General features: G+C 43.4%; 1 protein-coding gene across 2 annotated transcripts in view; it reads right to left on the minus strand.

Annotated features, from left to right (window-relative positions):
* Positions 1-3,546: 3,546 nt before the first annotated feature.
* XPA (XPA, DNA damage recognition and repair factor) overlaps positions 3,547-13,564 on the minus strand; it is a 160,363-nt gene continuing 150,345 nt past the window's right edge. Inside the window, exons 6-7 of one of the 2 annotated variants that reach the window (XR_013607149.1) lie at positions 11,850-12,074; positions 3,547-3,784 (exon numbers count right to left, since the gene is read on the minus strand). Coding sequence is in view for 1 of the 2 variants with exons in the window: in XM_078676326.1 (XP_078532452.1) it covers positions 3,636-3,784 (149 nt within the window). In the remaining variant the exon portion in view is untranslated. The remainder of the gene's footprint in view (positions 3,785-11,849; positions 12,075-13,564) is intronic. The other variant, XM_078676326.1, reaches the window with a different exon arrangement.

Here is a 13,564-nt window from a genome sequence, read left to right on the forward strand (position 1 = left end):
AGGTCTACTCCCCACGGAGAGTCGTTTTGTAAATTGAAACCTGGAAATAACTTCCCTGCATTGGCACAGAAGTAGCAGGGAAAGAAGATACTGTTGTACAACTCATCTTGTGATATATCCGGTGCTTCAATCAATCAATCAATCAATCAAGTCATTTATAGAGCGCACTACTCACCCGTAGGGTCTCAAGGCGCTGGTATGGGGGGGGTGCCGTTACTGCTCGAACAGCCAGGTCTTGAGCTTCTTCCTGAAGGAGAGGTGATCTTGGGTCAGGCGCAGGTCGGTCGGGAGTGAGTTCCAGGTCTTGGCGGCCAGGTAGGAGAAGGATCTTCCTCCTGTTGTCGCTCTTCGGATGCGGGGGACGGCGGCGAGGGCGTGGCTGGTTGATCTGAGGAGGCGCGTGGGAGTGTAGAAGTTGATCCGGTTGTTGAGGTAGCTCGGGCCTTGGTCGTGTAGGGCTTTGTGCGCGTGGGTGAGGAGACGGAAGGTGATTCTCTTGTTGACCGGGAGCCAGTGCAGATCTCTCAGGTGTCCGGAGATGTGGCTGCGTCGGGGGATGTCGAGGATGAGTCTGGCCGAGGCGCTCTGGATCCGCTGGAGTCTCTTCTGGAGCTTGGCGGTGGTTCCGGCGTAGAGGGCGTTGCCGTAGTCCAGTCGGCTGGTGACGAGGGCCTGGGTGACCGTCTTCCTCGTCTCGGTGGGGATCCACCGGAAGATCTTTCGTAGCATGCGTAGGATGTTGAAGCAAGACGAGGAGACGGCGTTTACTTGTCTGGTCATGGAGAGGGAGGAGTCCAGGATGAAGCCCAGGTTGCGTGCGTGGTCCGTTGGTTTGGGTGCGGTGCCCAGGGCGGGGGGCCACCAGGAGTCGTCCCAGGCGGAGGGCGAGGAGCCCAGGATGAGGACCTCCGTCTTGTCCGAGTTCAGTTTCAGGCGGCTGGTCGTCATCCATTCGGCTACATCTCTCATCCCTTCGTGCAGGTTGGCTCTGGCGGTGGTGGGGTCGTTGGTCAGGGAGAGGATCAGCTGGGTGTCGTCGGCGTAGGAGATTATGTTGAGGTTGTGTTGGCGTGCGATGGCCGCGAGGGGGCTCATGTAGACGTTGAAGAGGGTGGGGCTCAGTGAGGATCCCTGGGGGACGCCGCAGATGACTTTGGTGGCCTTTGACTTGTACGGTGGTAGGCGGACTCTCTGTGTTCTTCCGTCGAGGAAGGAGGTGATCCATTCCAGTGCCTTGTCCTGGATTCCGATGTTGCCGAGGCGCTGTACTAGGGTGCGGTGGCAGACAGTGTCGAAAGCCGCGGAGAGGTCCAGGAGGATGAGGGCCGCTGTTTCTCCGTTGTCCATCAGAGTTCGTATGTCATCGGTGGCAGCGATGAGGGCGGTCTCGGTGCTGTGGTTCGCTCGGAAGCCAGACTGTGAGGGGTCGAGGGATCCATTCGTCTCGAGGAAGGCGGCCAGCTGTTTGTTGACGGTCTTCTCGATGACTTTGGCCGGGAACGGGAGGAGCGAGATGGGACGGTAGTTCTTGAGGTCGGTGGGGTCTGCTGTGGGTTTCTTGAGAAGGGCGCTGAGTTCGGCGTGCTTCCAGCTCTCAGGGAAGGTGGCGGTGTCGAAGGAGGTGTTGATGATGTCCCGCAGGTGGGGTGCGATGACAGCGTCGGCCTTGTTGAAGACGTGGTGAGGGCAGGGGTCAGTCGGAGATCCGGAGTGGATGGAGTTCATTGTGCGGATGGTGTCTTCGGTGCTGATCGGAGTCCAGGTGCGGAGGGTGGTGGTGGGTGGCGTTGTTGCGGTTGTGGCTTGCGTTGGTTGGTTGCTGAAGCTGTTGTGTATGTCCGCGATCTTGTTGTGGAAGTAGGACGCGAGGGAGTTGCAGAGGTCTTGCGACGGGGTGATGTCATTGTTTCCGGCGTTGGGGTTGGAGAGCTCTTTCACGATGTTGAAGAGTTCCTTGCAGTTGTGTGCGTTGTTGTCCAGCCGGTCCTTGTATGTATTTTTCTTGGTGGCGCGGATCAGTTGGTGGTGTTTCCGGGTGGCGCGCTTGAGGGTGGTCATGTTGTCCGTAGTTGGTTCCCTTCTCCAGACTTTCTCGAGGGCTCGACAGTTCTTCTTGGAGCTTTTGAGTTCGTCGGTGAACCATGGTGTTTTTCTGCTGCAGGGTCCGCTGGGTGGGGTTCTCAGAGGGGCGAGTTCGTCTGCGCAGTTGTTGATGCTTGGGCAGGTGTTGCCGCTCAGTGACCGTACTGCGCTCCCTCCAACATGTCTCGTTACTTGTATATCCTGGGAGCGGTGCTTTATAATGTATATGCTGCTGTCTCCGGGGAAGACGTCTCTCTAAAGCACAGTCTGCCTGACACTAAACCGGTAAGGCTTTTCGCAGAGGAAGACCTGGCAAGGTACAATGGGCAGGAGGGGAGTACGACGCCTGCTCCTGCAGACAAACTTTGTCCAGGCAGTTCTCTGTGTCCTAAATTAGTGTGTGTCTGCAGCCCCAGATGCACCTATAAAGAAAGTATTTCTTGCGTGCCAATTCTTGTGCTGCAGAGAGGAGACGATTTTCATAGTGAAAATCACTTTCCTTTATCTTTCTTACTAATTGACACTAGATTTTTCTAATTCTCCCTCTTTCCAAATGTTTGAAAAGTAAACAAAAACGTCTACACTATTATGTATTAAGCTAGCTGGCGGAAATCTTTCTAACAAAAGAGTTTATTTTCATACGTAAAATGTTAGGTTAGTCTCTCTTAATGTAGAGTTGATATACGTTTTATAAAGTGGCCCTTAAATCGGTCTTGAACTGGTCAAAGATCACTGCCGCATTTAAGACCTCCAAAACCGTTTAGTGCTCCCTCCCAAAAATGTAAATAATGGGAAACTCAATCTCATTAAAATAGACACATATCACTAACCCCAGTGCAGTGGTCGAAGTGCATAAAAACAAGCATTTACAATGCAATAGGTCTCGCATTTATGCGAGCATAAGCTATAAGGCATTGTAAATGACAATGCGTTTTGTTTAGGTTTTAAAAACCAAAACATAAATAAAAGGCATTGTTATTTGCAATGCCAATAGCTCAAAATTGCATAAATGCAAGACCTGTTGCATTGCAAATGCTTGTTTTGCCTTTTTCTACACAACGTATGAAACTGAATGTTCATAAATAATACAATATTGGAACTTTTAACCTTGTGACCACTGCAGGTATCTGCATTAACTCGCTTAGCCACATTACTGTTGTTTACTATCTCAAAGTCTAGCATGCTCAGTGCCTGTTGTACACACAGCAAGTGGGCCCTTATCAACTCTCAAATCAGGGTGAACCATTAGGAACAGTATCTTACCATTTAAAAAAATGGTGCACATTTTTCATCCGAGGAGATCAAAATCGCTTTTGGTGTTTTACCAGCAGAAACAAATTTCAATTGTAATGTTATATACAGTACTTTCACAAGATGCTCAACTAGATTCACTTTTTTGCGACACAAACACATTGATATATTGACAGTGTAAAGAACTAAAAATGGCAATTTTCGTGCTGTTCATTAATCACAGAAAAAGAAATAAATACTTTATTTTTTTTTACAAAATTCATTGTTGTTTCTAAAATACCATACAAATGCTTCTTTGCGCACTACATTTTCTCAAATGTTAACTCGTGGTTACATATCGTGCATGATTTCCTGTACATGTCTTCTTCAATGTGTTCTTCTGGTCCATATGTATGCTGATGAGCAGTGGTCTCTTTTTTCCACAGACTGCTCCTAACAGCTCGCCGTAACTCTATTAAAACAGATTGTAACAAAACACGAATATACCAGATTAGTGCAAAAGACAATGTAATATTACAGCAATTATTAGGCCTTTGATATTTCAAGGTGGAGCATAATGAGAATTACCTAAAAGCTATAATTTGCAAATAAGTGATTCAGTACACATAGACAAGGGGTCTGGACAAGTGCTATTCAGATGAACTTCTAGAAATATGTCAGCAACATATACACTATTGAGGCGATGTTCAGCAACGACGTTTTTTTAAAAGGACGCACTGCCAGAAGAAGGATTATAAGTAAGACTCCCAGTTTTCCGTTTTTACTGATTTCTACAGATAAGTACAGACAGAAAGCTATTTATTTTCCTATCTGTATTTATTTTTAAATGTGGATAAAAAAGGGAATTGGGTTGTTTTTGAGTGATTCTAAATGTTGTCAATCATGACTGCCAGGCCAATAGCTGTAAAGATTGACAGGCAAGGGGATTAAACAAATACAGGGATTTTAGCAAAAGTGCCCTAAACAGCAGTAGGTTTGCACAACCTTGATACTAAAATGTACATATTTTCTTACAAGTGCATAGTTTACCATCTGAATGTGTGTATATCATTGAAAACTGTAATGCGTTCTGGTACAAGTGCACATTAACTGGTAAATAAATGCAGAAATATACACATTTCAACTTCATTTTTTCACAAAACCTAAAATAAATATGGAAAAATAGAGGTAAAATGAGCAAAACATAAATATGAATAAATACAGACGGAAATGACAAAAATATAAAAACCATAAAACCAGGAGCCCTAATTATAAGGGTTCTTCCCCACACATCCGGCCCGCTAAACAATACCCAACAGTGGAGTGCTGTTCTACAGGCAGACATTTCTATTCAGTGCACCAGGAATTAGTCGAACAATGCAATTGAACAGAACTTCATTCTTGAATCTACGTTGTAGATTACTAGAAAAGTACTTAAAATTAAAATATTCCTAGCTCAGAATAACTTTAAATGAGTTCAATGCATATGCATAGATTGAGTTAAATGCTATAAAGCTACGGCACTTCGTGAATCCAACATACTCAAAAATAGCATCGACCTCTACAAACATAATGATTCACAATAATGTTTTTTTAATCTAATCTCGGATCTGTGGAAGGGACATACAAAATGGCTAGAAGGGCAGTACTTCACCTCGGCAAACGTGCAGGAATAGTAAACAAGCACTGGCGAAGCCCATAGGTCTGGTTTTTATGTAAAAAACAAACAACAAAAAAAAACATTCAAAAAGCAGACATGTAGAACGTATGTCTCCATCCAATAGGTATTATACAACAAGAAAGGGCCTGACTCTAATCAGTAAGGCTGAGTCCACAAACCAAAAAACCAAACAGAATGCCAGTACTGATGAAAATTTTAAACCACTGAATTCATTCATTGGTTTAACATTTTCATCGGTCCATCCAATAGGAGCATAAAACCAAAATGTATTGAATAGAGGTAGTGGTACTAGTTTCTGTGGTGTTATTGGTAACGGGATGGCGTGTTATAGTTAGTGGTGATGTTTAAAATGACGATGGTAGTGCTAGAATTGTAGTGGCATTAGTTACGGTATTGCTGGTGCGATAATGGCAGTGGGGTAGGAAATGTGATTTGCCTATCATCGCAGGACGTTAAAAATCATAGTCCCCAGGATACGCTATTAAAGTAGCTTCACATGTATGTGGAAATTAGAGTACACAATATATCAATCCTCTTTGGTTTTCCTTTTCTTTTGTTTCTTTATTTTTGTTTCTTTTCGGTGGATGCTTAGCCAACTCGTGTTTTGTCGCTTGGTGGGCACACTGTCCCGCAACTTTTTCAAGGCTCAATCGTTCAATGGAATCGCTTCTCCTTTGGTGCTAATTCCCGTCCCAAAACAATATTCATACACAAATAACTTCCATGTCTAGTAAATAAATCATCAATAAGTTCTCCTCTGGTCATCTTTATATATAGCCACCTGCCCAGTGTAAGAGCAGTCAAGAAATCTCCAGGGTCAAAACCGAAACGGCTATCAATTGTGAGCGTAGTGAAGCTCCTGTGGACACATCGGCAATAAGCCTGAGCCCGCAACAAACCTCGATCAGCGGAAGTATCACAGTCCCGTTTCAGTGAGCGGGGAGACGAAAGTCCCTCTCTGTTCTTTTCCATGTGCCATCTCAGGACGGCCTGACCCAGAGTTGGCAATTAAATATGATACAAAGTAATGAGGAGGCCAGAGGCTATGCTAAGATCAGGCTTGCACTCGAGCCATGACAGGTTTATAAATATTTTGAAAAAAAGTCAGCCCCAGTAAAAAAATAAATATATACTTTCTGGACAGAATGCATGTATGAGATCAGACGTAAACGAGACAAGAAATTGTGACCGGTGAGTGTACTTTAGAGCTATAAAATAGTCCCTCATGCATTACAAAACAAGCATTCCATCAGCAGCAGAATGATACACCAAACAACAAATAACGAAGCCAGAAAGAGATTCTTCTTTTTGACAATCTCAGATGGGGTTGACAATGTCCCAAAGCCCACAAGAAAAAGAGGCGGATTCAAATAAAATAATGGCTGAAGGGGAATGACCACAATCTCACTATGTATAACATAAGCTTTTAGAACTTCAGGAGTTGCACTCTCAATCCAGATCTAAACATTTGGAATGCTGCAAACTAGCTATATATTTGGGACTCTGAATAACCAATTTGAGGTCACTATAAAATTGTGCATATTTGCAGATTTAAGAGCTCACATAAATTCAGATAAATAAGAGTATGACAGCTTTTGTGGGCTCAAAGAGAGCCGTGGGCTAGAACTGGGCCTACAGCAACAAGGAAGAAGCTTAAAGAAGACACCAGCAAACCAACAACCAAAATGACTGTGTTGTAGAGAAGGCGTTCGCGAATTAATTCTACAACAATGTATCTACAAATGATGAGAACACTCAAAACAGCACTCCGGAATCACTGGAGTTCTGTTGGTCACTTCAGAGTAACCCACTAATGACTCAAAACAGAAAACAGGAGCTGAACATCTCTGAAGGGCCTTGAATCACCACTCGTCCCTTTTTTACACCAGTGAACCTGGGGTGGAGGGGTATGCACAAGTAGCATGTTCCCATGTGTTTAGAGCACAATGAGTCATACAAACATGGAGGCAGTGTTGAGGCCCAAGTGGTGAGAAAAGGGCAAGTTATTGAATGCTGAACGATGGGAAAAATCAGCCATCAGGTGGCACCAGGGGGAGCAGGGGGCCCTAGCCGGAGCTGAAGGAATGGCTAGAGTTACATACTGCCTGCAAGACTAAAGAATTTAGATCTTATTCACGGAATCATTTCACGGTCAAACATAAGCCAAGCAAATCAGAAGTTTAAAGCGAATAACATGTTCGGTTCAGCCTCTTTCTGCCCGCACCAGACTCTGCCTGCCCATAGATGGCTGCAGCTAAATTGGACGCTACATAACTACGACAAGCGACTGTTGTGCTTCACCTACCTGGTTATGCACTAGAGTGTAAAGGATGAGGCCACCAGGAGGGAGCAGATTCCAAAGGAAGATTTATTTCCTCATATGTGTTGCTCAGAGCCTGGACGGACTGGTCAGCTCAGGATCTCAACTGCAACTGACCAGAGTCACTGCTGAGTCCCTGGCCAATTCTCCGTTCCAGAACAGGAATACATGGCACTGAAGGAGCTAGACACGAATACGCGAGCCATCTAATGTCAGTGCTGTAATACGAATATAAGAATACATGCTTCAGTCTTGGTGCAAGTCTTAGCATTTCCTTACTCTCATGTGCATGTACCACCTGCTGCCTGGCCTTGGTGTGTCTCATGGTGGAATCCAGAGGACAAGATAGTAGGACCTTTCCCCTCCCCCGTGTAACATCCACATTGCAACATCTCGACCTTACCCCCAGCCCTATTAGTGCAATGTCCACAGCAAAACAACTCAAACTCTGCCTTCTACTGGGCAGGACATCGCTAGTCGCTGGAGCGGCTGAGTGTGAATGAAGGCCCCCTGTGGTGGGGATAATTTAGGAGGGAGGAGTGGGTAAACTGCGAGGGAATTTGTTGTCAGTGTGGACAAGAGCTCAGCCATTCGCCTTCACGTTCTGTTTCTGCACAACAGACACGCAGCGTTCATTTAGTTCTTACTGGTAATTATGCCAGTGGTAAAAATATGATAAGTCTTTCTTAAGGTAAACAACCATTACCATGATTCTTTTATCCCGCATACCATCACCCCACATACCTTGACAACGCAAATACCATTACTCCGTAATGCCATTACAACGCATGGCATTACATTTTATATGCTTATACCACGCATGCTTTTACAACGAAATTCGTCGTAAATGCATAAATGGTAAAAGCATGTTTTTTAAATGTAAGTATAAGGTAAGTATTGGGTTTGGGTGTAGGGGTATATGTTATGGGGTACTGGGGTGATTTTAGGGTTATGTGTATGTTTGGGTGTAGGGGTATTTTTAGGGTGTGTTTAGGTTTTGGGGTGCTGGGGTAATTTTAGGGGTCAGGGTGGGTTAGGGTTTTGGGGTGTAGGGGGTAATTTTAGGGTTCAGGGTGCGTTTCTTAATAGTTTCTATGTGACCCCATGTGATGTGCGACACCTTTAATCACTGAAGTTTTATCAAATAGCCTTTTGCATTCCATGACTTTAGTTATCCTTTTACTAAAGAGGTATGGAATTCAAAATATGATCATGCGGTGATCTAACAACATTCTTGTAGTGGCATGAATGAGGCCTGTGAATTATCTCAATACTCCAAATATTAGTGATAGAAAACAAACCTAAAGTGTATCATCAGGTCTTTAAGGGATGGTGCTTGGGTGGGAATATGGGGGACAATCAGTGGCGTTGGGTTGGGGGATCCGGCCCGGGCAGCGCAAGCTTTGGGTCTGCTCTTACCTGCCGTCTCGGGGCAGCAAGCCACCCCCACTCCTCAATGCGGCCGCCGCGGGGCAGCAAACGCAGGGACCATAACGGGCAGCCAGAGGGCTAGCTACGCTACTGGGGACAATTTGTGCGGTAAAACAAAAGTGACAGCATCAGACAATCTCTTTTTAGAAGCCAAGGTGATTGAACAGTTAGTATTAACAAGAGGGATGTGGTGCCTTGGGAGAAATTGGCAAAATGTCCTTAATGGAGGAGGGGGTGTTGAGGATTTCACAAACATTAAGTACTGATGAGTGCGATTTCTCGGGCGCTGAGGTGGTTATAGTTTAAGAATTCGCTGTACGGGGCGCAAGGCTTCTTTGGAAGTGTTTGGGAGGGAGGTAGGTGAAAGAATGCACAATTTGTTCCTTTTACAGATACATAAATAACAAATACCGCGATGTTCCCAGGAGGCCATAAAACAAGCAAGCCGAAGCGTTAAAATACCTATAACCCAAACTCACAATGAACCATCAGAACAAGCAGGACTTGTGACAAGTTCAAAAGGTGAGATATTGCTTTTAGACCTTTTTTCATCATTGCACTATGGTTAAATTCAGGCACAAATAATATTTGATCTTACAGTTTTGCTGCACTTGCAAATGTATACCACTTTAATTTTCACAAATATGTAGGGGTGGGAAGAAATAATTTTCTGTTCCGCCCACAGATTTTGGTGACTCTGCGTTACTTTTGTAGTGCAGAGTTCCGGCCAAATTCCGCCAATCACCTGTGGTGGAATTTGTTCTAGTGTAAGGCTTCAAAATAGTAAATTGGTGAGTGCAATCAAGATTTGACGTACCCTAGCATGATTTCCAGTTGCTAGAACATCCGATGATATTTTTTTAACACAGGTGGTCGCAAGTGTTTGCGGTCAGAAGGCTGCCACTGAGCGATAGCAAATTCAACTTGAGTAGGGACAACCTCTGGCACTGTGAGGTGCTGTTCGCACTGATTTTTCAGCGTTGAACATGTTACCGGCATTAAATCACAGCACGAGAAGAGCTACATGCCTATTTCCACCCATTGGCAGAACTCCGTGTTATCTTGCTGAAATTTTTTTATTTAATTCCGCGGAACTCCAGAGAGTCAAATTCCACAAGTTCCACCCATCACTACAAATAAGCATGGAAATGTCACACAGAAGCACAATGAAAGTATGGAAATGTCACATACAGGTGAAATGAAACAAATGTGGTGAAAAAACTATGGTAGCCATTGTGGTGTATCCTGTGGTCAAGGACCCAAATCAATGGGTTTCAATTCTCAACCCTCGGGTGCAAGGACTTCGTTCAGTGCACCATCACCGAGCAGGAAAGTCTATGTTACTACAGCCCCACACAACCCACTGAGCATTCCCACCATAGTTCTACTTGTACATTCTTGAATAATAACAGCCCCTTAAAGGGTTCAGGGACGAAGTTGTAACTCAAACCCAATTTCGTTCTTAGAATGCACACTCAAGTATAGCACTAAGAAAAGACTACGTATTTAAAAGTGTTTAGCAGGGTTATTCTTTGCTGAGTACATGAATAACCAGACAGAATACATTTAAAACGGCACTTGTGCATGTTGCTATCAGTGAGAATCAAATGAACAGTCCTAACGTGTTTCGAATGTTTCTAGCAGCCAACCCCCCTAAAGCTTCTTCTATGCTCTACACAATGACAGCATGGCATAGCTAACTTGGCTTTGGAGTATCTTGGGGCCATCTGTATTGTAAAGAGGATCAGCTGTGATTATCAGACTTCACCCGGGAGAGGAGAGAGGATAACACACAATCAGCTAGGCTCAGCTCCTCACATTACTGGATTGACTCTTGGTATAAGAGTGGATCCTTCGGTAGTCTGGCAGGATCTAGTGTAATCTGGTGCAAAAGAGAGTCTCCAATTCAATGGTCAATTCAGGGGGTTTATATAGGATATCGACCACTGATTTGTGGCCTACTTTGCAAAATCTAGTGAGGATTTTCCAAAATCCAAGATGCAACTGGTCTAAACCAGCAAAATGAAATACGCGGTCACTCAATTTAAGAGACACTCCACTAAACTAATGATTGGTTTATCAGCAAAACTGAATAATAGCAAGACAGCATTATAGAAAGCAATACAGCAATTTGATCCATTTATATAGTGTAGGCACTGCTTCAGAGCGCTTAACTAAATTTTGAATTGCCAGGCAAACTAACGAGTAGGAAATGAAGAGTTAACCAAACCCTCTTTCTTTATGTACATATAAAGTATTATACTCTCTAGACCAGACATAAAAGGAAGTGTTGCATTCTAATGGGGCATAAAGTAAGAGTAGTAGTTCTTTGCAGCCATCCAGTTTCCAATGTAAACTAAAAAGTGCACTTGGAGAATAACGGGTGTCAACTTTTGGCCAGCAAATGCCTTTGTAGATAATCCCTTTGTACAAAAGCTTCATCAAATAATGCATGAACGTTCTTGCATAGAAAGGTGAGAAATTCATACCTGCTTCAGACCCAGACTCACAACAGGCGCTCCTCAATTATACTGGAGAATGTATGTTCAACGTAGCTGCTGACTGGGATCAGAATGCCAAAAGAGGAACCTGACAAATATCAAGGGAGCCTCTTCTTCCTGGGTAATACTGCTATTGTAAATGTAATACTTGACATCTGAGGTGTAATTCAGAATTTTTTTGTTAGATGGTGTGTTTGCTTCACTGTACTTAGCAACTCGAGATTTACAAGTAGGATAAGTGTTGTTTTGTTTTTGTTGATTTATTAAACATAAAAAAATATTTCAGGTTTGAAAGCACCACGAGTCCGAGCTTTTCTGTTTACTATTTTGCCAATTATTATCAAGTTTAGGCAAGCAGTAAAAACCACTGCTTCATAAAACAATCAATACATTTCTTACAACCACTTCTCCCTCCATATGCTTATCAGAACAAAGAGGCAATACTTTTAAAATAAAGTGATGACTTATGGAATGTAATGTACAGTTTAAAACAGTTTTAATAGGTGGTAAACCCTTGAAATATATAAGAATAAAAAACTGAAGAATGTTTTGGGGACCATTTAGTTCTAGAACATGTACGTGCAGAGATGAGCACAGTTCTTACCTACATATGTAGCTTCCTGCACAAAGTGAAACATTCTAAAGCTGCCTTGTCCAGCAATGTAACCCTGGGATGTCCCATCCCATGAGCTAGTTTAGCAATATATATCTTTTTTGGAACTCTGCCATCTTCCTTGGGAGTGAATCGTCTGCTCTCCAGTCAAAGCATTATACACTAATAAAGCATGTGCTTGATCCATTACAATTATTAGCTGGTCCTTCAAAATTCCTGTAACAAAAGTCAAATTGAAGGAAGGTGAAGGGCACCGTGAACCAAAAGACAGAGGCTAAATGTATAGAGTTAATTCATGAATGCACACCTATATCTAAATTTTGGTCTAGACATTGCTAAATAAACAGATATTAAACCTCCAAATGAATGTGTTACTTTGATGATGTGATCTAAAACCCAACGGGGTACCCATTTTTGTTTTGCTGGCCCTAGCGTTTAATGAAGAATGCCATCCGTTTGACAGTCCCTTGCCCACTTTCAGCAGGACTGGTTTAACAACTTGAGGGCCGATTACAAAGCTGTAGGAAAACCGCATTGTAATATGCCGGTCGGATTCCTTTCCGACCACCAGATTACAATGGAGGTGGTCGAAAAGGAATCCGAACGGTCATTCAGGCAGGCTTCTGATGGGCTCAGAGAGCCCGTCCGCCAGTCAGAATGTGGCCAGTAATCCCAAGGGTGGCTCTTTTCACCCTTGGGATTACAATGCCATGTTTCGGCAGCCTTTCCATGTAAGCCTTTGTGACAGAAAGGCTGTCGGAACAATAAAATACAAGTTGTAGTGTGATGTAACGATCGCAAGGATATTTTCGAAGTCTTCTTCTTCACAAACTTTATTCGACAATTAAGTCATAAAAGTATACATAAAATATACAAATGTTAATAAAAGGACAATTTAAAAACCATACAATAAATATTTAAAAAGGTATTAAACTACAATGGACTATTGCCGAATTACAATTAAAAAGTCTAAAATCATTTTGTCAGTATACATTTATCTAAAGGAGGATTGCACAAGAATTCTCGAGAGTTACCCCCAATATACATAGGCGAATACAGCTTAGTCTTTATATAGTTACCGCTATGTGTTTTGTGCGGATTACCCAAGCCCATCTCAAGAATTTAGCCACAGCAACAGCAATTCTAGGCGTCGGGTCTGTAGCTAAGATTCTCAGAGCCTCATCATGCTTATGTATCCCAAGGAGTTTACATATAGGCTTGATCCACATCGCTCTGGGGGCAATATACAAAGGACAAAAGAATAGAAAAGGACTTAATGACTCTTGTTCCTCCCCACACTTGGGACATCTGTCATTATCATTATTTTCTGCCCATTTTCCTGTAAAGGTTCTTATTGGTAGTGATCCTACCCTAAGCTGAAAATAAAGCTTTCTATCCTGTTGTTTACCAATAATGTCCCAATATTGTTCCAGATGTGGATGGGCTTTAATATCCATGAAACGACCAGTTAAGTGCGTGTGGAGACCCTCGGACCTCTCGTCAGCAATCACCATCTCCCAATACTTTTCTTTTAGTGACTTTTTACAGGGGAATTGGGCGTTTTCCGGATCCTCCCATAGTTCCCTCATTCCCAGTTTGAAAAGTATTGATCTAATGGCCTTCAGCCAGTGTATTCTATGGCATGGGTCTTTATCCATTATCTCCCTTAGTCCCTGGGCATAGTGCTGTAATTCTTCTGTGGTCCA

The sequence above is a fragment of the Lissotriton helveticus genome, chromosome 2_1 (genome assembly GCF_964261635.1).
Source record: "Lissotriton helveticus chromosome 2_1, aLisHel1.1, whole genome shotgun sequence".
NCBI classification, from domain to species: Eukaryota; Metazoa; Chordata; class Amphibia; order Caudata; family Salamandridae; genus Lissotriton; species Lissotriton helveticus.